The sequence below is a fragment of the Diadema antillarum genome, unplaced genomic scaffold (genome assembly GCF_040938485.1).
Source record: "Diadema antillarum isolate AM-2024a unplaced genomic scaffold, OU_Dant_1.0 scf00000009, whole genome shotgun sequence".
In the NCBI taxonomy this organism is placed as follows: Eukaryota; Metazoa; Echinodermata; class Echinoidea; order Diadematoida; family Diadematidae; genus Diadema; species Diadema antillarum.
Genome location: NW_027270898.1, coordinates 1,288,708 through 1,309,888, shown reverse-complemented (window position 1 = coordinate 1,309,888; position 21,181 = coordinate 1,288,708). Strand labels below are relative to the sequence as shown.

The window sequence follows — 21,181 nt, the reverse complement described above, 5'->3', positions numbered from 1 at the left end:
GTACGAGTGCGTGTGTGTGTGCCTAAGTATAGGGATGGAAAGATACAGGGAGGTGTCTGGTGTGACCGCGTATATGATGTACGTGTGTGTGTGTGTGTGTGTGTGTGTGCGTGTATGTGTGAAATATCATGGTATTTTATGCAATGGACATGAAGAATCCATGAATCCATATATGAAGATATTATGCTTGATTACAATAACATGTATCTCTCCACCCGCACGCCCCCCCCCCCCCCCCCCCAAGTTTCTGTTTCTGTTTGGGTTTCGTCGATAGGCCTATACAGTACTCTCTGCATAATCGGGTAGGCTCGGGCAGAGCGTTTCCTACCCGATTAAGCGGAGTACCCGATTAACAGAAGAACACGTCTCATTCACAATTGACACACAATGTGTATGTACGTACATGCATTGTATGCTTAACACGCGTGCTTGCAATGCACATCATACCTTACACTTGCTCAGTCACGAGCAATATTATAGACAAATAGTTGTCGTTTGACTATAGACTCCTCGCTAACATGCAGGCGTTTTCCGAAATGAAAACGTCTCTTTGCGTGCACTAGTCACGTAGAACCTCGGGTTACTTTTCGAGAAGTGACTGGGGAAAAGCAAAACTATTGAGCTGGTGAATGGCCTGATTTTCGTTGCAAACTTCTCGTATTGTGAATGTTGTTGCAGAGCAAGGGAGGAGCGCAAGTGGGTTCAACTCCTGTCTGTCTATGCAGTTGTGAGTGCCAGCTACATGTGTAATGTTCGTTTACGTGTGGCAAGTCGGTACATGTACTGGTACATGTGTTTTCATGTTTAATCACTCCCCAAATGATCGGTCATCTTTGCAAGTCAAGCAGAGAATGCAATAAGCCGTGGAAATTTTGACATTTATGATTTCTTAAAGATTTTATCTGCGATAAAATGTGGGTAGAAGTTAGATAAGAAGAAAATTATTTACCCATTTATGCGGAGAGGCAACCCGATTATCAGGTAATTTTAATGTGCATTTAAACTGATTTTGACATTACTACCCAATTAAACGGAGTACCCGATTAAGCGATACCCGATTACGCGGAGAGTACTGTACTTAGATTATGTACTCCACAAACGTTGTGATACCGTTAGGACAGGAGAGCTGTTCTTGACATTACATCTTGAACTCTGCACTGGAAGTAGACGCAGGGAGCTGGGAACCACCCTTATAGACGTGACTGCTTCCTCCTCAAGTTCTAACTACTTTTCAAAGTTATTACTTTAAAATTGCCTCATCTATTATAAAGAAAAAAAGATCCTTAAAAAAGCATAAGGAGATTTTTTTTTTTTTTTTGCGGGCCTAGAACCTTGAAACATAGGGGCGCAGATCTTACAAAATTTCAATGAAATTATACTTCAAAAAATGGGTTTTGACCCACATGTTATGTTGTAAGCATTGTGGAAGGTTTAAATTTGGAGCATAAAGCATGCTCTTGTTGTCAGACATGCTTATATATAATTATTATTTTTTTAATGATGGATCATTTTAGTAGGCCGCTATCTTAAAATGCAAAATGGCCACCATACTGCAAATGTATTATCCAGAGACTTTTCTGTTCTCCTCCCTATATACTTATACCGGGGAAAAGCTCTTTGATTTTATCTCATATCGTATGCATCTAATAAGGTTCAAATCTGGGGCAAAAACCATGCTTTTGATGCCAGACATTCTGAAACATTTCAATTTATATAGGTGACCATCTTGAAATCAGAAAAAATCCGAAAAGTAATTAGCCTATACAATCAGTAAGACAATATACAATCTTCGTTAGAGAGAGGCTGATCATTATGCAGTGGCACAGGAATTTCTAGAGTCCATATCACTGTGGGGCAACTTCAGTTTGGCACATAGTACTAAACCGTGGTTTACTTCAAATGTTTTTAAGTGGCAGCATCAAACATGGGATCAAAGGGAATACAACTGATATGACCCCATCTCTTGAACCTCCTTGGTGATGCAGTGCCTATAGGGCTCACACCCATAATGGATTTCCCCATAGGGATATGTGTTAAAAATCAAATTTCAAAAAATTCGTAAAATAGCTGGGAGAAATGAGGTGTTTCAGCTATAACCTGGATAAGTGAGATATATCCTTTCATCCATCAAATTTTCAGGGTGGATTCTTCAGTCCAAATTCTGTCCAGGGGTCCGCAAAGCCAGACTAAGAGTTCTTGTCACTCAAAAAATCACCCATTTTCCGTACACGTACCCAATGAATAGTCCCCTCAAATTCCACCAGAAAAGCTTTCATCTTCCAACCAAAATGCAATTTGTAGAGGAATTCATACTCAATATCTACAGCTATTAAGTTTTTTTTTTTGCCAAACTACATCATTGATTTTGAATCAATTTGTTTTCTTCATTTATTTTGGTATCTTTGGTACGAATTTGTGAAGGGGTCTGGGACAGTCCATTGTATTTACGGGTGTGAGCCCTATAGATCGTAGAAGTAGCCGACATTAACGTGCGCCAGCTAGCGATCAAGATGCATGAGTGATGTGTGATGAGGCTCGGGCTGTTCCAATAGTTGGCGTACTTCTCCGCGGATATGTGCCAAAACCTCCCCCCCCCCCCCCCATACACACACACACACACACACACACACACACACACACACACACCCCACACACACACACACACACACACAAATCCACCTCATCTCTCTTTCTCTTTCTTATATGTATGTACGTAAGTGTGTGCGAACGTATTCATAAACACACCCATACGTGTGTAATACGTAATATACATTTTTATTTCAGCAAAAAAATATATTAATACTTGTGTGTAATGTATATCGCATACAAGCACTAGATATCCATTGCAGCATTATTATCAACATTTGACATAAGGAAGTCAACTTTTTTTTCCTGCTTGAGAGATTACAGTTTCGTTTTTGTGTTGCCCAGCAAAAAGAGTAAAGAGTGTTCTCTAGTAAACCATAAACAACCCTTTTATATGGCATTTCACGGTTTCGTCATTTTTTAAATCAGTTCATCTTCATCATCACTTTGACAAGAATTATTGCAAATTTGAAAGGTCCCTGAAGTGGTGTTAGTGATGTAAGTGACTGCTGGTATATACACTGTAAAAACATCGGTGTTAGATTTAACACCATGGGTGTTAAATCTAACACCGATCAAACTTTTATAGAGGACCACACCCACAGGTGTTAAAAATGTATTGTGACGGTGTTAAAATGTGTTCGCCTGGCACTTCGTGGTGTTAATTTGACACAATGGCTAATGATATTTTTGACACTGCGCTAGAGTTAATTCAATAATGACACCGCATGGTGTTAATTTGATATTGGTGGTGTTAATTGCAATGGTATAACACCCGTCCAGCTTCAATAGGGGACCACACCAACTGGTGTTACTGTGGTGTAAATTTGTTTACACATATTTTAAAAAATCAAGTACTTTATCGGAAAAATCTTTATCGTCTTGTTGAAGTTCAAAATTAACAAGAAGTGCAGTAACTAAGAAACTATTCAAAAAACAATTCTAAATTTGGAAATGACACCCGGAGGTGTTAATCTAACACCATGACTGAGCACCGGAAATTTAACACCAGCTCGGTGTTTCATATCAAATACCGGACTTTTTGCAGTGTATATAATAAATATGATAATACAAATCTTTATTACCTACAGTTTGACAACTGTATACCATTTCACATGTCAAGTGAGTGTTACACCAAGGAGGTTCGAGAAATGGAGTCACAGCAGTCTTATTCGCTTTGATCCCATGCTCGAAGCCGCCACTCAAAAATATTTGTGAAGTATGTGTCAAACTGGATCTGCCGCTCAGATGCGAAGACAATATTGACACGTATCTCATTGCATTATCACCAGCCACTTTCCAAGGAAGATAATTATGTCTTTGTGATAGTAATTACATTTCGCTATCACTACTTACAAACGATGGGCTGTATAGACAATGATGGTAAAGGCACGGGGTGCGCGAATAACAATTGCTCAAATATTGCTGAAATAGATATCAAAATCACTCGACTGTACGTGTCTGTACACTAATCTGACATATTAATTTATAAAGAATTATACTTGAAGATGATACCATAATACCATTATCAGTTTCATTTGGCGGAAATAAGGAGAAAAGTGATAAAACCGGCTTTCCATGAGGGTAAAATTTCAAACACTTTTACAAAATACAGCTCAGATTTACACTTTTGCACATATTATCTTCGAACGGAATTGACTTTTGTTTCATATGCTTTATCATTAGGTGAAATTTCATTGCATTTGATATATAAACGAGCAGCATATACCCGATATTCATGTTAGCGTTAAAAATGAATCTTAAGGCCGTGTCACACCATTCCGGGCAAGCTACGCGGGCTTGTGGCGAGGAGGTAGTTTCCAACACGTAGAAGATTTTCAGCGGGCGAGCAAGAATGTTTGCAATTTTCATTCATGCCTTGTCATACCGTACGGGGGAACTTCTGCGGCTTGACTTGCGGGGAAACAAATTTACTCCCCTGAGCTCTACGCAGTTGGTCCGCACCTGACAGCATCTAGCGCGTAGTTGCCCGGAGGTGCTCACGCAAGTCCGATTTAACCGCAGCCAAGTTTTGAGCATGACCAAAACTTTTTCCGGGTGAGTCGCGGGAATGCCCGTAGAGGTCCACGCAGAACTGAACGCCAGAAGGAGACCCTTAGCGGCAGTACTTCCCAGGCAATTCCCACGCAGGTACTTCGCAGTCCCGTATGCAGCCAAGATAATGAAATTCTGTGAGATTTCAGCCATTCCATTCGAGGAATATCCTTCACTGAGTTGTCAGCCCCCACGCGACTGGTACAAAGGTCACAGTCACAGTATACTCGCAAGTATAACGCGTCCAGCAAGTAAGACACATGTGCTGACTCGCACAAATCCTTTTCCGCCCTCAGGAATGTCCGGTATGCTAGAAAATCCCTACACGTAACAAGCCCGAGTAGCTTGCCCGGAAAGGTGTGACAGGACCTAAACACGGTTGCGGGTAAAAAAATATGCGTGCGCACCTCAGGGTAGCCTTTAAACAAGGCGACTCGCTCTGCGTGCCCCCGTATAGCGCGTTTAGCCCACAAACCTGTTGGCCGGCGAGTGGAGCGAGCCGCCTTTATCCACTCGTTCAGGGATGTGTACTTTTGTCGTTGTTGTTGCTTTATATTCTTTGACAAATTTGCGTACAAATTTGACGCAGAAAATACACACGGCACCAAGGCAAGCCTCGTTAATATTAAGTAGAATAAGAATAGTTACTTAATATTAACGAGGCTTTAATATTAACGAGGCTTGCCTTGGTGCCGTGTGTATTTTCTGCGTCAAATTTGTACGCAAATTTGTCAAAGAATATAAAGCAACAACAACGACAAAAGTACACATCCCTGAACGAGTGGATAAAGGCGGCTCGCTCCACTCGCCGGCCAACAGGTTTGTGGGGTAAACGCGCTATACGGGGGCACGCAGAGCGAGTCGCCTTGTTTAAAGGCTAACCTCAGGGCGACTACTTTTGAGACACATGCTATGGGTATGGACTGCCATGTGCGGATCATCTACGGGGACCTCCACGTAGTCAAATATTCTTTGCAAGTCGCACGCAAGGCTGGTGTGACACGGCCTTCAAGATTGCTCAGAAAGATGGCGGTTTCAAGCATCAAACATCAAAGGCACAAATGCACCTGTGGAATTCTTTTGTCCATCCATAGAAAACTGACAGCTGACTGGATAATTATACATGTAGTCAGTAACTGTTGTAACTCCATCTCTCGAACCTCCTTGGTTAGAAGCATACACAAGCATGCATAGCAGTCCGTTTGTAATGCAATACTCCCGTGCATGGTTAGATTGTGCAAAATACAAAGAAAAGTGATCGACAGGAGTCACTATAATGTCGCTATCAAAGTGCTCACTCAGCCTGTAACTTTAGGCGTTTTCACATCAGCCCGATGTTTCGAATAGCGCGCTGTTTTCTGAATTGGGAAATTAAAAAATATCTCGAGCTTGGATTTTTATCGGGCTGATGTGAAAACGCCTAAATACGTCATGGGGTAACCATTTACGTGAGTTACAAAGGGAATCAAAAGGAGAGCATGCCGTTTTGAGAGAAAGCGCAATTGAAAAACAGTTCATAAGTTGGCGTAGGAGTCTGCAAGATTTATTGGCAAAAAGTTTAAATGGACCAGCGTTACAGATATTAAAGTCATCGCTATAATGCAATTACTATATTCGCTGGATGATAACTCCTTTTCCTCTGTATGGTGTTATTGACGTTTTTATCGGTTTGTTTTTTTGTTTGGAGGGTGAAAAGACTCCAGAAATAACGCTTGTGTGTTTATCTCGTAGTGTGTAGAGGCGGACATCTTTCAAGTATGGCGGTGTCTTGTAGCTCCATGTTTCAAGTGATATTTTTGAAGGTCTCTCCCTCTCTCTCTAAAGTGTTCCGAATTTTCTTTAACCCTCTCCCTCGCCTTCCGGGATCAGATACCACTGCGTATAGCGAAATAACTTGTTTTAAAGGCTGGTGTTAAATGGCGCCACGCTGGCCGAGCGAGGGGAGGCAGCCACGCCCCTCGTCCCTGTTTCTCTGGATGCACACGAGGGCAATTGTCAGGGGAACAGTCATTGCGCACAAGCCGCCAATGAGTTGAAACACTTCATCAAGTGACCCAGTGACATCATACAGCCTGCCTGCAATGCAAGTGAATCAAAGATAAGTTCTGGGCTGTTACTGTATCATGAAAAGGACAAAGTGCATTCGATATTAATGATAACAGTGATCAAAGTATGGAGTAGGGCAGTGTGATATCCCGTGTAGATATGTAACTGACTAAAATAAACCTCTCCGCCGTTTACTTCGAGCAGACACGCATTATAATGGAAAGTTTACGTTTTTTCACAATGGTTTATGTGTATCAGTGTATTCAGTCTGTCTGTGTGTATGTGTATGCGTACGTGCCATTTGCGTTTCTTAATTACTATCATTTAGGACCCAAAATTGACCTATAAAATCATATATGGATATGAAGACAGAGAGAATTTATAACGTTTTGTCTCATTATTTTCCACTCTGATTTTTCCATCATGCATTGAACACTTCAAAATTTATGTATCGCTTTGTTTTGTAATCATTCATGAATGTGGGTTTTTTTTTTTTTTCGTACCTGTAATGTACCCGGAAATCACAATCCCAAATCCTGTGATGAATAACTTGGCAGAGAGGATTCCTTTGAAATTTTCCTCGGCGACGAAGGATACGAGAACAGCGTAGGATGTCGCAAAGCCGGCAAAAATACCGCCACCGGCGAAAAAAGAGCAGATGAGGAGATGCGTTGGGGACGACATGGCAGGGTAGAGAAGCAGCGCCCCACCAAGAGAGGCCATGCTAGCGATGAACAGTGGCGCTCCCAAATGGTGTCTGAAACGCAGGATTACGGTCATTGTCCCCTGGAAGACCAATCCGCCAATTGACCCAACCATGGGCAGGTAGGAAGCGAACGATTCCTCGAAGCCCTTGGACATTGCGAAGGAAACGACGAAAAGGGTCCAGCTGACCATGGCAATCTGCACGACTACTTTACATGGTAAGAAGAAGAGAGTGAACGCCCACTCCTGCACCAGCGCCCTCACCCCCAAATCCGACCAGACATAGTCCAGGATCCGTTCCCGAGTCCATTTGGGAGATGCGGTTTCTCGGCTATGAAGGAAATTGTGACATTGCTTTATCGGTTTTGTGGGCGTGTCTTCGTCAGTTCGTTCTAGCAAGTGTGCTGAAGCCTCCGACGGGCCCGGCTGGTCATCTTCATTGTATATGACTTTCGTTCTATCCACGAAGTCCAAAGGGGGACGGAGCGTCGCTGCTACTGGTACACAGTTAAGATACAAGGCTGCCAAACAAAATATGGCTCCTTCGAGTCCGTATCCTTCCAGTAGGGATGACGTCAAGACGGGAAACAGCGCGCCCCCAACGAAGCATCCCATGAGACAGATGGAATTTGCATATCCGAATTTGTCACCGAAGTGTTGGTGTAGAACGACGTGGGATATTTGGTTGATAGGGGAGCTGAACAACCCTGTGGAGAAAAGAAAAATATCAGTTCTATCAAAGACAAGAAATGATGAACCCAATGGCGAATATTGATTTCAGGTCACGCATTCATTGCGAGAAACATATGAAGCTGCAAGTGAAGTGACACTGGAAACCTGATAAAAGTTTAAATAACTACAAACGAGAAGGAAAAAGATAGTATGTTAATTCCGTACAGGCAACTTCCACCTTCTTCTAGTGCATCTGTGAGGCTGGCGTCCCACTATTATCCCGAAATTGGCACAGGGTGGCCATTTGTGGAACTTACGTATAATGTATATATACGTTCAATTCGCACGAAATTGGTTTAAAGCTGAGCAATCAATCAAATCATGTATACATGGCCATTTGTTAGCAGCCTAAGAAACTCCACCGGCGATTAGAACGCGATGTCGACTTTTATCGGAACACATCCTTCATGATTGTGTCCATCTCTGCTGAACTTCAGGAGAGTGTGACGCTTGCGTTTTATCAGGGAGGTTTTCCACCTCCATGGTTTTATTAAATGACTGCCCATGATAATAATACTCTCATTGACCGTACTTGAAATCACGATATGCCCCAAGTTCACTTTTAAGGCATCAGCCTAAGCAAGATAAAGCCATTGTTCTTATTTACGCCACTGATGTTAATGTGACGATGTTTTACCTGTAAGAAACATCATAACAGCAAACCAAAATGGCGACGTTAGGTATCCCGATAAGGCAATAGCTCCACTTGCACCCATCCCGCCCACGATGCAAAGAGTTCGGGGGTCTACCAGTGTGGAGAGATAGCTCACGAGGGGACCTGGATAGTGAAAGGATATGAAATACACGTAAGTGGAAATCAGTTCTGGCATGCATTCAAATGTCATGAGTGTTTTCGGTAAGGAAAGTTGCCGTTGACAAGCCGATTAGTCTAGCGGATATAGAGCACATATAGGGTGAATCATGCACATTATGGTAAAAGCACCATACTTGGTACACATGTACATGATGCCAATACAAGTCATTTCTGATATGGAGGCCACTCTGATTCTGCCTGTGGCGGCCGTGGCGGCCATTTTTCAAAATGGCCGCCATGTGATATAGCAGTGCTGTGTATTTTGGAAACTATAAGTCCGATTGTCGTGATTCTTGTACCAAAGTATAGATTTTGAGGGTCAAGGATTCCAATAAAATGATTTTTGAGAGGATAAAACCATGGCAACCTACTTATTGGCGGCCATTTTGAAAAAAAAAAATATGCCACCATGTTAGATATAACATGATCTTAAAACGTATGGACAAAGGGTCATGACTCTGGTACCAACTTATATTTTTTGGCGTCAAGGATTCCGATAAATTCAACTGTAAGTGAATATGAATCGTTTCATCCTACGTTTTGGCGGCCATTTTAATAAATATGGCTGCCATACAACAGATAATGAATATTGTATATCTTCGAACTCAAAAGATATATAATCACGATTCAAATGTAAAAGTATAGTTTTGGGGTGAAGGTTTTCAATATAATGATGTTTTAGCAAAGTGAATAGGTTCATCACATCCTTTGTTTTGGCGGCCATTTAATAAATATGGCCTCCCTCCAGTTAAACATGGCTGCCGCTCTACATTCTATTCATGTATCTTTAAAACCAATGGATGCATCTTCATGATTCTGGTACAAAAATATGTTTTTGAGGTTCAATTATGTAAATGGATATTTTTTTTTTGTGTATACAACCATCACATCCTATGTTTTGGCTGCCATTTTAAAATATGGCCACCGCAATATATACTATACTGTACATCTTTGAAACTAATTGGGGTCAATTATTTTAAATAAGCATTTGTTGACAAATAGAACTAACACATTTCGTTTTCATGTCCATTTTGATAAATATGACTGCCGCACTACATAGAGTATGCACACACACACACACACACATATACAGTGTGGCCTAGAATTAACGGAAATGCGAGTTTTCGCAAATATCTGCACATTTGCATTACTTTGATGCCAAAATGAATAACATAGAGTGTAGAGAATTTATCTAGAAGAAGAATGACACCAAAATCATCCGATTTGGTTGAGTAGTTATCATTATACAGATGTTTTTGTAAAGACGGGTCGAGCGTAAATTTCTTAGCTCAATTCAACAAATTTCAGCATCGAACAAAAACCACTGCCTTGGGAGACTTAAGCTGGTATCTCACTGAGCGGCGAACGTTTGCGAACGTAGCGAATTTGAGATTCGCCAACTTTTCTGACGAATGTTTGCGAAAAATCAAAGTTCGCTTCTGCCATTAGCGACAGTTAGCGACTTTTAGCGATGTTTAGCGACAATTAGCAACCCTTTAGCGAATGTTTGCGAAAGTGTTTGCGAACACAGGTGGCGACTATTAGCGAATGTTAGCAAATGTTAGCGACAATTTTGCAAACGTTAGCGACAATTTTGCAAATGTTAGCGACAGTTTTGCAAATATTAGCAACTGTTTGCAAATCCTTTGCGACAATTTTGCGAATGTTCTTGGACCTAGAAAAGAACAAGGCGATTGTGTATAGTAAGACCCATAAAACGACATAAAACCTTCCACTGAATTCAGATCTCTTGTGACAACCGTTCAAGATGGATTTCCAGGATATGGAAATAAATTTCTGCCAAGAAGAGGCTCAAGGTGTTGCTATCCTTGAAGAGCTGCTTTGTCAGGCTGCTGCTACAGCTATTCTCTCTAAAAAAGAAAGAGTGTTCACTCTTGAAGAAGTGAATAACAGAAAAGAGTGAGTTTCAAGTGAAATTAGAGTGATTTTAGACTGAAAATGTTCATTTTCACTCATTTTGGAGTGACTTCAGGGATCACTCCAAGATTTTCGAGTGGTCCCTGAGGTCACTCCAAAATGAGTGAAAATAGATATTTTCACTCAAAATTCACTCCAATTTCACTCAAAACTCACTCTTTTCTGTAATTCACTCCTTCAAGAGTGAACATTTTCACTCTTTCTTTTTTAGAGAGTTGTGCAGCATAAGAGAAATAAAATAAAGAAAAACAAGAAAGGAAGAAGAAAAGAAAGAGAGTCAGAGAGTGCTTGTTGCAGAGGACAGACTTTAGTCAATATGAAAAGCTTTTGAAGCAATTACAGTCATGATGGAGATGTCAAGAGCTTCAAGAACTTTCTTAGAGAGGAACCTTGTCTGTTTCAGAAGCTTTTATATAGGAACCATGTGGTTACTTGTTCGCTAGCAGTGGCGAATCCTATAAAAACGTTAGCGACACCGTATTACGACCGTTTGCGAATTCTTACGAATGTTTTGCGAATGTTTGCGAATGTTTGCAACTGTTAGCGAAAATACAAATTCGCAAAGGTTCGCAAAGAAATTTTGAACATGTTCAAAATTTCTTTGCGACAAGAAAAACTGTTTGCGACAATAAAAACCGTTTGCGAACTTTCTTGCGAATGTTAACGAACCTTTTGCAACCGTTTACGAACCCTGGCGAATTCCCAAATTCGCTACGTTCGCAAACGTTCGCCGCTCAGTGAGATACCCCCTTAACAAAGAATTGAGGCCGCACATCACAATGCGGAATGCCTGAATAGGATTATTGTCGAAAATTGACCTTCAATTGTTGGGTAGTCTCCGTTGCTGAGCTTTGATAAAATAAAAAGGAAATTAATGATTAACAAAAACATGTCTAGAAAGAAAAGTACTCAACCAAATTGGACAATTTCGTTTTGGTTTTGGAAAAATATTCGTTTCCATTTTCTGAGGGGCCACCCTGTATATTATCATATATACACCCTCACTTGCCATGTGTATTGTCCCATTGACAAGAATCGTTCACCTATTATTGGTAAATGAACCTCCTATGTTGTTGCGGCGTTTAGTTCTTTATTGTTCATTGATTGTTGTTGATTGACCATTATACCTCTATCACATTCACTATTCAAGTAGGTATTGAACATCACATAAGTTCAATTGTTGCATACCTGGAATACTAAAGATAATTATGTTGAATATCAAAGGTAGAATAAAATGGTGAGAATGGAATAGAAGACTTTCCAACCAATTTTGGATGCATAGACAGGAGAGTACAATTAGTGTATTGTCATAGTTTCCAGCCACAAAGACATGATTATTGTAGTCTTATAAGACCTACTGATTTCTAAAGTTTGTTTTCAGTTCTTGTTCGTTATTTCATAGTATGACCTTGTCAAAACTGTTACACAAAATTATAAGGAATCATATGAAGGAATCGAATGAGCTCTGACAATCCAAAACAATTATTGTTCGTGATCATCCATTGCTAAGCGATGATGAACGTGAATGCATATATATACAAGTGTAGATGCAGGTGCGCTTTAGAGCAGTGGCGTATCTAGGGGAAACGGCGCCCGGGGCAAGCGCGAAAATTGCGCCCCTAATTTCTGAAAAAGTGTTCAACCCCAACCCCATCCCAGTAGGGACTTTAAACAAAGTCTACATGATATGCTTTTTTCAAGCACTTAAAATGGGTCTTTTGAGGGTAATTTAAATGTAGCGAATTTTGATAAATTTTGGCGAGCGAGAGCAGCGAGCGAGCCGAAAATTTTTGTATTTCAGCTTACAAAACATGGAATTCTTGCCATTTTTTTGCTTATCAAATCTTACAATTCTAATCAAGATATAGTGACGGCCTTATAGATAACGATTTATACCAACAAACTGAGGACTTAAAAGAAATACTCTAAATTAGTGCACGCGAGTGAGCCGAAATTTGTATATTTCTGCGTCATCATCACGTTTTGTTCTTATCTCTCTTTTTTTATAATAATATATATAAATTTTGGCGAGCGAGCCGAAAATTTTTGTATTTCAGCTTACAAAACATGGAATTTTTGTCATTTTTTGCTTATTAAATCTTACAATTCTAATCAAGATATAGTGACGACCTTATAGATAACGATTTATACCAACAAACTGAAGCCGAAATTTGTATATTTCCGCGTCATCATTACGTTTTGTTCTTATCTTTTTTGATTTTTTTTTGCGCCCCACCCCCCGTATGTTCGAAACCGTTGGCGTCCTCTTTTGATCCAATCGGCGATCGCCTTCAGAACGAAAGAAATTGCAGTCGCTGCTCAGTGAAACATTTTGCCTGCTAAATATTAAATGACATGTGTGAACACAACAGACATTGGCATTTTGTCCGCGTCGTCACGTTTTGTTCTTATCTTCTTCTTCCTTTTTTTTTTTGGATAAATTTGAGTGAGCGTAGCGAGCGAGCCGAAAATTTTTATATTTCAGCTTACTAAACATGGAACTCTTGTCATTTTTTGCTATTAAATCTTACAATTCTTATCAAGATATAGTGACGGCCTTAGATAACGATTTATACCACCAAACTGAGGACTTGAAAAAATACTCTAAATTAGTACGAGCGAGTGAGCCGAAATTTGTATATTTCCGCGTCATCATTGCTTTTTGTTCTTATCTTGTTTGATTTGGGTTTTTTTTGCGCCCCCCCCCCCGTATGTTCGAAACCGTTGGCGCCTTTTGATCCAACTGGCGATCGCTTCAGAACGAAAGAAATTGCAGCCGCTGCTCAGCGAAACATTTTGCCTGCTAAATATTAAATGACATGTGTGAACACAATAGACATTGTCATTTTGTCCATGTCATCATCAAGTTTTGTTCTTACCTTCTTTTTTATATATATTTGGCGAGCGAGCGCAGCGAGCGCGCCGAAAATTTTTGTATTTCAGCTTGATACGGAACATGGAATTCTTGTGTGAACACAATAAACATTGTCATTTTGTCCGCGTCATCATCATGTTTTGTTTTTATCTTGTTTGATTTGGTTTTCTGCCCCCCCCCCCCATCATTCTCCCTCCCCCTCCCCTTCCGGGCGAGTTTTTTTTTTTTTTTTCTTCTTCTTCTTCTTCTTTCTTTCTTTCTTTTCTTCTTCTTCTTCTTCGTTTTTTTCTTCTTTTCTTCGCTTTTTTTTTTCATTTTTTGCGCCCCCAAGGAGTGGCGCCCGGGGCACGTGCCCCCCTTGCCCCCCCCCCCCCCTAGATACGCCACTGCTTTAGAGAACGTCTTCAGTATTTCTACTGGTGCTGGTAAGTAAGATCGATTTACTGAATATTTTATTCTGCAGTTTTATCTTCCAATAATTATGAAGCTAAGAATTTGTATTTCTTTGAGGTTTTACTTAAATTCATAAATTAGCATAATTTTTCTTGTAGTTTATATTTTGCTAGTAGACTCATGTGGAGCTGCAAATGACAATTAGATGTAAACCTATAAAGATGTATTGTATAATACCTATTATATTTGCCGGAGAGATGATGAACTACAACACCTAACAACTTGGGGGTTCCGCTCCGGATTTGGATAAGGTTTACTCCCTAGCCTTTGATTAACCCAAAAAAACTGCCCGCAAGGCAGCGGGAGACTCGTGGAGGGCGGGGACGTCTCTCTACCCGTACAGGACCAGAAGGACCTGCCCACTGCCACTATTTACTTTATCGTTTGATGTATAAGATTCAGTGTAGTTCTAAGTATCAGAACAGCCTGGTCAATCATGGATTTCATAGACATACATGTAGTGTGTTTACATTTGATGTAAGTGACCCAAGAAGTTTTAGAAGTTTTCTCACACTAGCATATTTTCCAAAATGCTTACAAAGTTAATCATGCCCAGATGTTCCACATTAGAATACTAAAAATGAGTGAACAAGTATATTGTTGACCCCTAAAACAAACGTTTACACCAGAATCAATCCACAATGGGCATCCCGCTTTCATAACACTCGTACGCTATTTATTAAATGGCCGCCAAAACAAAGGATGTGATGAACCTATTCACTTTGCTAAAACATCATTGAAAACCTAAACCCAAAAACTATACTTTTACACTTGAATCGTGATTATATATCTTTTGAGTTCGAAGATATAATATTCATTATCTCTTGTATGGCAGCCATATCTATCAAAATTGCCACCAAAACGTAGGATGAAACGATTCATATTCACTAACAGTTGAATTTATCAGAATCCTTGACGCCAAAAACATATCAGTTGGTACCAGAGTCATGACCCTTTGTCCATACGTTTTAAGGATATGTTATATCTATGGTGGCCACATTTTTTCAAAATCGCCGCCAATAAGTAGGTTGCCATGGTTTTATCCTCTCAAAAATTATTTTACTGGAGTCCTTGACCCTCAAGACCTATACTTTGGTACAAGAATCACGACAATCGGACTTTTAGTTTCCAAAATACACAGCATTGCTATATCACATGGCGACCATTTTGAAAAATGGCCGCCACGGCCGCCAAAGGGAGAATCAGAGTGGCTTCCATATCAGAAATGACTTGTATTGGCATCATGTACATGTGTACCAAGTATGGTGCTTTTACCATTAAGTGCATGATTTTTTCTATATCCGCTGGACTAGATAGCTTGCCTGTCATCACAGTCAAGCTTGACACTCCAGTTTGATACCATTTTACAGTGGCGGATCCAGAGGGGGGGGGGGAGGGGGGTGGGGAGCAACCGGCGCACACCCCCTTTATTTTTCGTTAAAAACAAAAGAAATAAAAAAAAAAATGAAATGAAACCCGGAAGTGGCACCAGAAACATTAGTCACGCCCCCCCCCCCCCCCCTTTACAGAATTCCTGGATCCGCCCCTGTTTTAATCTCCCATTGGCATGATTTTACAGAGCATCGAATCTTTGGACACTCGTCTAGACACAGTCCGAACCAGCAGAAAGAAGCTCTAGATGAGACGACTTCACACAATCCACCCCGTTGCTTCAACATGTAGGAGGGAAATGGCTAACATAATTTCTGTCATTCCTTACATTGCGCATTTTCAACGCAGCCCTCTAATATTCCCAGTTTGGTTCTTCCTCTTGTCAAAGTTACTTTTATTTAACAGAGTATAATATGATAGCCCGTTTCCACTTACACAGACGCTCAATTTGCATATTATCTATATGTATGCGTATACATACATGCACAGCATTTCTCCCCTTAGGATTTTTGCTTGTATATCGTTCCACTGCAATGTACTGTGTTACGTTAATATGTTTGTATTAGAATTCGCATCAAAAAAGTATGGTTGACTCTCTATTTCCTATTGTTGCCGCATCGTTGTATACGCCAGGTTAGGGCTCGCTGCTTGTTCAGCTCCCCCAACCATTTTAATGGCAGCATCGCGCTTTCTTTCACCCCAGAACGTTTCTGTCACTCTTTTGTGTAAAGTAACAATCGTTATAAATTCTTAAACAGTTTCTTTGGACTCGACGTACCATTTTGATAAGCAGATTATCTGGTTTAATCACCGGACAGGCCTGAAATTGCGGACAATGTCTCTAATCTCAATAAGGGTTTATCAAAACAGGTGTAAGCCAATGCCCGAGAGTGCCAAGCTCCACGGTAAGGGTAGCGATAGCAACGAAGGTGTTACTAAGGCTGCGTTCACATAGAAGTACAGTTAAACTCGCATAAGTCGATCTTCTCGGGACTGAGCAAAACACATGGACTTAGGCGAGTTTCGACTTGTGCGTAAGTCGAAAAAAATCGACTTACAGTTACACCACGCATACACGTGTATAATGTACATCTACTTTGGAACTGAGAGCTGGAGCAGTGTGCCCGATATTTGCCCTTCAGCAAGACGCTTTATCCGCATTGAACATTGCCGTTATTTATTTCCAAAATTAAGAGCAAACATCTGACATTTATTCTAGCATCTTATGGAGCCGATTGTTACCGCTGTTCATTTCCAAAACTGAAGGCAAACATCGGGCTTTTTTGTTGTTGTTATTGGCACGGCGTGCGTTTTTGGTGACCCCGGTCGCATATTAACCATTCGCGAAATCGTGATACGATTCGCGAAAAGACTCCGCTAAGTATAGAAGGCATAGATCGCTACACTCGGCAGAGGCGATACGTCGTCCTTTCACCAGGTCTGAGTAACGGAAACCAAAATCTCGCGTTAGTTCTTGCGTTACTATCGTTAATGTCAACGAAACATCGTTAATTTGGGATCGTTACTCATCGTTACTACAAACGTTAATTTTCCCGATCGTTAGTTTGCGTTAATAACGATTCAGGTGAAACCGCTTGCGTAAATGAAACGTTAATGTTTTTAACGCAAAGTTTCTTTTGGTATATACTGTATGTAAACAAAAACTGGCGTATCATGATTTTGACAATGATTTATTACACAATAAAATCTTATTCGACTTGGTGAAGGTGAATTCAATGGTTTTTCCGTGAAAGTGTTCTTGGAATTTCATCGACTTAGGCGAGTATTCGACTTTAAAAATTCGACTTGTGAGTGAATTAATACACGTAAGTCAATGGGGAAAAATCGGGACTTTTTAAAATCTTCGACTTGCGCGATTATTCAACATATGCAACGTCGACTTAGGCGAGTTTAACTGTATACTATTCGGGTATTCGGGCTCGTTTTTCGAGGGCACGCGAATAGCTTGAATCGAACGATAGGATTTCCTCACACCGGTTCACATAAGAGGGCACTATTCGAAAGTACGAATAGCTGCGAAAAGTATAGCAGAGTGGGAATCGAACTTGTTCGATTTTCTTGCAGGGTATACCGTCTCTCGTTTATGAAATAATGACACTTTTGATCTGGATTTGCCCTTTAGCAAAAATAAGCATGCATGTAGACTGACATGCTGATGCAGTTTAGAAATTGTTAATAAGATTTGCTGGGATGTAGGAGGAAGAAATCCTCACTGCATGGGATGGTGAGTTGACGGTGCGGGTGATGGTGTATTCGGTGCTCGAATAGCGAATACCGAACACCGAATACCGAATACCGAATACCGAATACTTCTATGTGAACGCAGCCTTAGGGGTAATAGTAGTCTCAGACTGTGCTTGCAGCGCCGACGATGGAGAATATTGCTAAATTTGTTCATCGGCTGTCGGTGCGAAATGCATTATGCATTGCTTTTTTTTAAAAGATTTCTTTGTCAGGTTTCAATTACACAACATTATTCTTAAATACATCTACAAAACAAGATACAACCGATTAAATCATAGAAACAAAACATACAACAAAAATGTCATAAATGAAGTTAATGGCATACCAATCATTCTCCTTTATCTATAGACCTAAACAACAAGTGTCACATATCATCTTGTGTTACATATGATTATTCTTTCTTACTCTATCCTCCTTATTTGCACGTCTTTCCAACTCCATCTTCCTTCCGGGTTCATCCAACGAGACCGCCCCACGAGTCACACAGCCCATGAGTTCGACACTATACGTAAAAGTAGCCCGCGAGTTCGGAATTATACAACATGGGTCTCTCATAATCATGGGCCTTGTTTGTTCAGTGTCGAGCTGTATGACTATTATGTGGGATGTATAACTCGAGTGGGCTGTATGACTCGTGGGCAGCATGATTCATGGGCTGTGTGATTCGTGGTATCGAACTCGTGACGTGCACCTTTCTTTCCCACCTCATTCTGTGATTTTAAAACTGAATAGCCATATCACTTCACACACACCCAGAAACAAACACACACACACACACACACACACACACACAGACACACACACACCCTTGTTATCTTTAAACATCCACCATCCATTCATGCGACATCCTTTCCGGGTCCCTCCTCCGATCCACATTAACAGTTTCAAATGCAGACTCTTAATAAGGGACGTCAAAAGCCCTGAGCACCTGAGGACAACCATCAAGCGTACAATGAGAGGGGGAAACATCTCGCAACTAGAGAACGGCTCTATGAAAATATGTTTAATACTGCATACAAAGCTGTAAGTTCAACAATCTATTGATTTTTTTCACCCTGATCAGGAAGAAGAAAAGATATCAATAATATTTATGACATATGGAGGACGCTTTTCGAGACCAGTTTAAAGGTATTGTTTATCAATGGGAACAGTGATTTTTACAAAAATCGAGTTATCATATTTGATGCATATGGGATTGTGTAGGTCAGTTGTATCACAAAACATCCTAACATATAAAACTTTTGGAATAAAGTCTAAAAGCCTGTAGACAGTTTTAACGGTCTAGACACAGTTTTGTTGTAATCGTTGTTCACTTTTTTTTACATTTAATAATACTTTAAACATTGATTGTACTTATTAACTTTTCTACACTGGTTATTTCTATCCCTCACTCACATTTTAGAACTATTTTGAAGCGCTATAGCTGGGTTTTTGTTTCGTCCGCAAATGGTAAATTACCCCTTTAAGTTAGGATGAGGACTCCTAAAGTAATAAAGTAGATAACATGATTAAAAAAAATTTCGTATGCAATATACGTACTTATGGTAAAAAGGATGAATCAATGTCATAATCATATTCTATGTATTGACTACTGTATACTTTATGTGATATAAAATGCTATCAGTTTGTGTATACAGCAAACCGATATGTAGTCCTAGATCTTTACCTTCGAGTCTTATCTAGATTATTCCTGTTAACATGAACTATAACGTGATAAAGGGAAGTTTAACCCTGAAATCTGACAACGTAAATCGGACGGGTGTACTTACAGGCCAAGAAGAAGACGGTTAACTCCATGGAGAGAATAAATCCCAGAGTGCCATAGTCTGTGTCCAGTTTTTGGACCAGGGAAGGAACTAGCACGCCAAAGGCTTTGAGCAGACCTTGAGTGATGCAGTCCAGTGAAAATTTGGCCACCAGCACCACGTATTTCCACTTGTCCTTAGATTCGACGAATGTCTCCGCCATGTTCATGTATGTCGCCGTGCCCAAGTCGCCACGCAGAGTGTCCACTGGTCCCAGGACCTACGATGAGTTTGCTTGCGTTTCTGCGCACTATAGCGCTTTCAACGCGATAGAGATTGATGATTACCAGTACTGGGTCCGGTGAATCGTTGTGCTCTGACTGATCTGCTGGCGTCTCTTTCAACACTTGAGGATTTCTTCCACCGCGACTGTCTGTATTACATCACTTCAGAATCATTTACACCTGGTGGTGCAAATGAAAAGAATCATTGGAGTAACCAAAACTTTGTACATCCGATTATCTGCTTTGACTGAGAAATATTTCGAGACAAAGCTCACACATCACATAATCACTGACTGCTAAAATCTGCTCCCGGATTGAGTATAAAACGCGTGGTATAGCCGTCGCACCTCTCTGGTCAATACAATAACACATCGTCCTGCTGTTGTTGGTGAAAGGTTTGACCTTAAAAAAAAAAACATAGAAACGTGAAAAAAATTAGCAATTCAGTACGTAGTCTTGTTCTCCATGCATTTTGCAAAATATGTACACGTAAATATACACGTATGTTAACAGTGTACATCAACAGAAGTTTACTTGTAAGTTGTATCTTTAGCGTGCTCCCTCCCTACATAACTAATCACAATAACAAACCCAAGCGCAAAGAGAAATGTGGATTGAGTGAAAGCAGAAACATTATAGTAGAACACATCAGTGAAAGTTTGAGAAAAATCGGACAATCTATGCAAAAGTTCTGAATTTTTAAAGTTTTGGTGATGGAACCGCTGGATGAGGAGACTTCTAGAGATTGTGACGTATGTGTGGACAACAAAGAACATAAAGGGAATTCCACAAAAATTCACTTTTCTGTGACATAATGAAAGAGCACTTGACTAACCGGTTTCAGAAAGCAGGGGGAATCATTATTGCTACCCTTAACATTTTGTCAGTATCAAGTTGATGGAATGTGTAATTTTCATGAAAAATTATTTTTTTTTGGTGGAATTCCCTTGTATTTTCTTTATATTGTTGTCTACACATGACGCCGTAACATCCAGTAGTCTCCTCATCAAGCGATTCCGACCCAAAAAAACTGTAAAAATTCATACCTTTTTCATCGATTGTCCGATTTCCCTAAAACTTTCACTGATGTGTTCTACTAATGTTGCTGCTTTCACTCAATCCACATTTTTCTTTGGATTTGGGTTTCCTTTGAGTATCACACAGTGTCTTTACTTTTTCGTCCCATCGCTTGCTTTGCTAAATAATTGTGCGTATAATTCGAAGTGGTTCAACATATTATAGCATCGCATGAACTGATCTATAACAATCGCGATTTTTGCATCTGGAGACA

The 21,181-nt window shown here is 40.3% G+C and overlaps 1 protein-coding gene across 1 annotated transcript; it reads right to left on the bottom strand.

The window, feature by feature from the left end:
* Positions 1–6,553: 6,553 nt before the first annotated feature.
* LOC139719663 (monocarboxylate transporter 3-like) lies at positions 6,554–19,829 on the bottom strand. Its single transcript, XM_071631067.1, has 4 exons — positions 19,631–19,829; positions 8,762–8,902; positions 7,191–8,099; positions 6,554–6,717 (listed from the first exon to the last, which is right to left on the bottom strand). The coding sequence occupies exons 1-4, from the start codon at positions 19,827–19,829 to the stop codon at positions 6,554–6,556; spliced, it is 1,413 nt and encodes a 470-aa protein (XP_071487168.1).
* Positions 19,830–21,181: the final 1,352 nt, after the last annotated feature.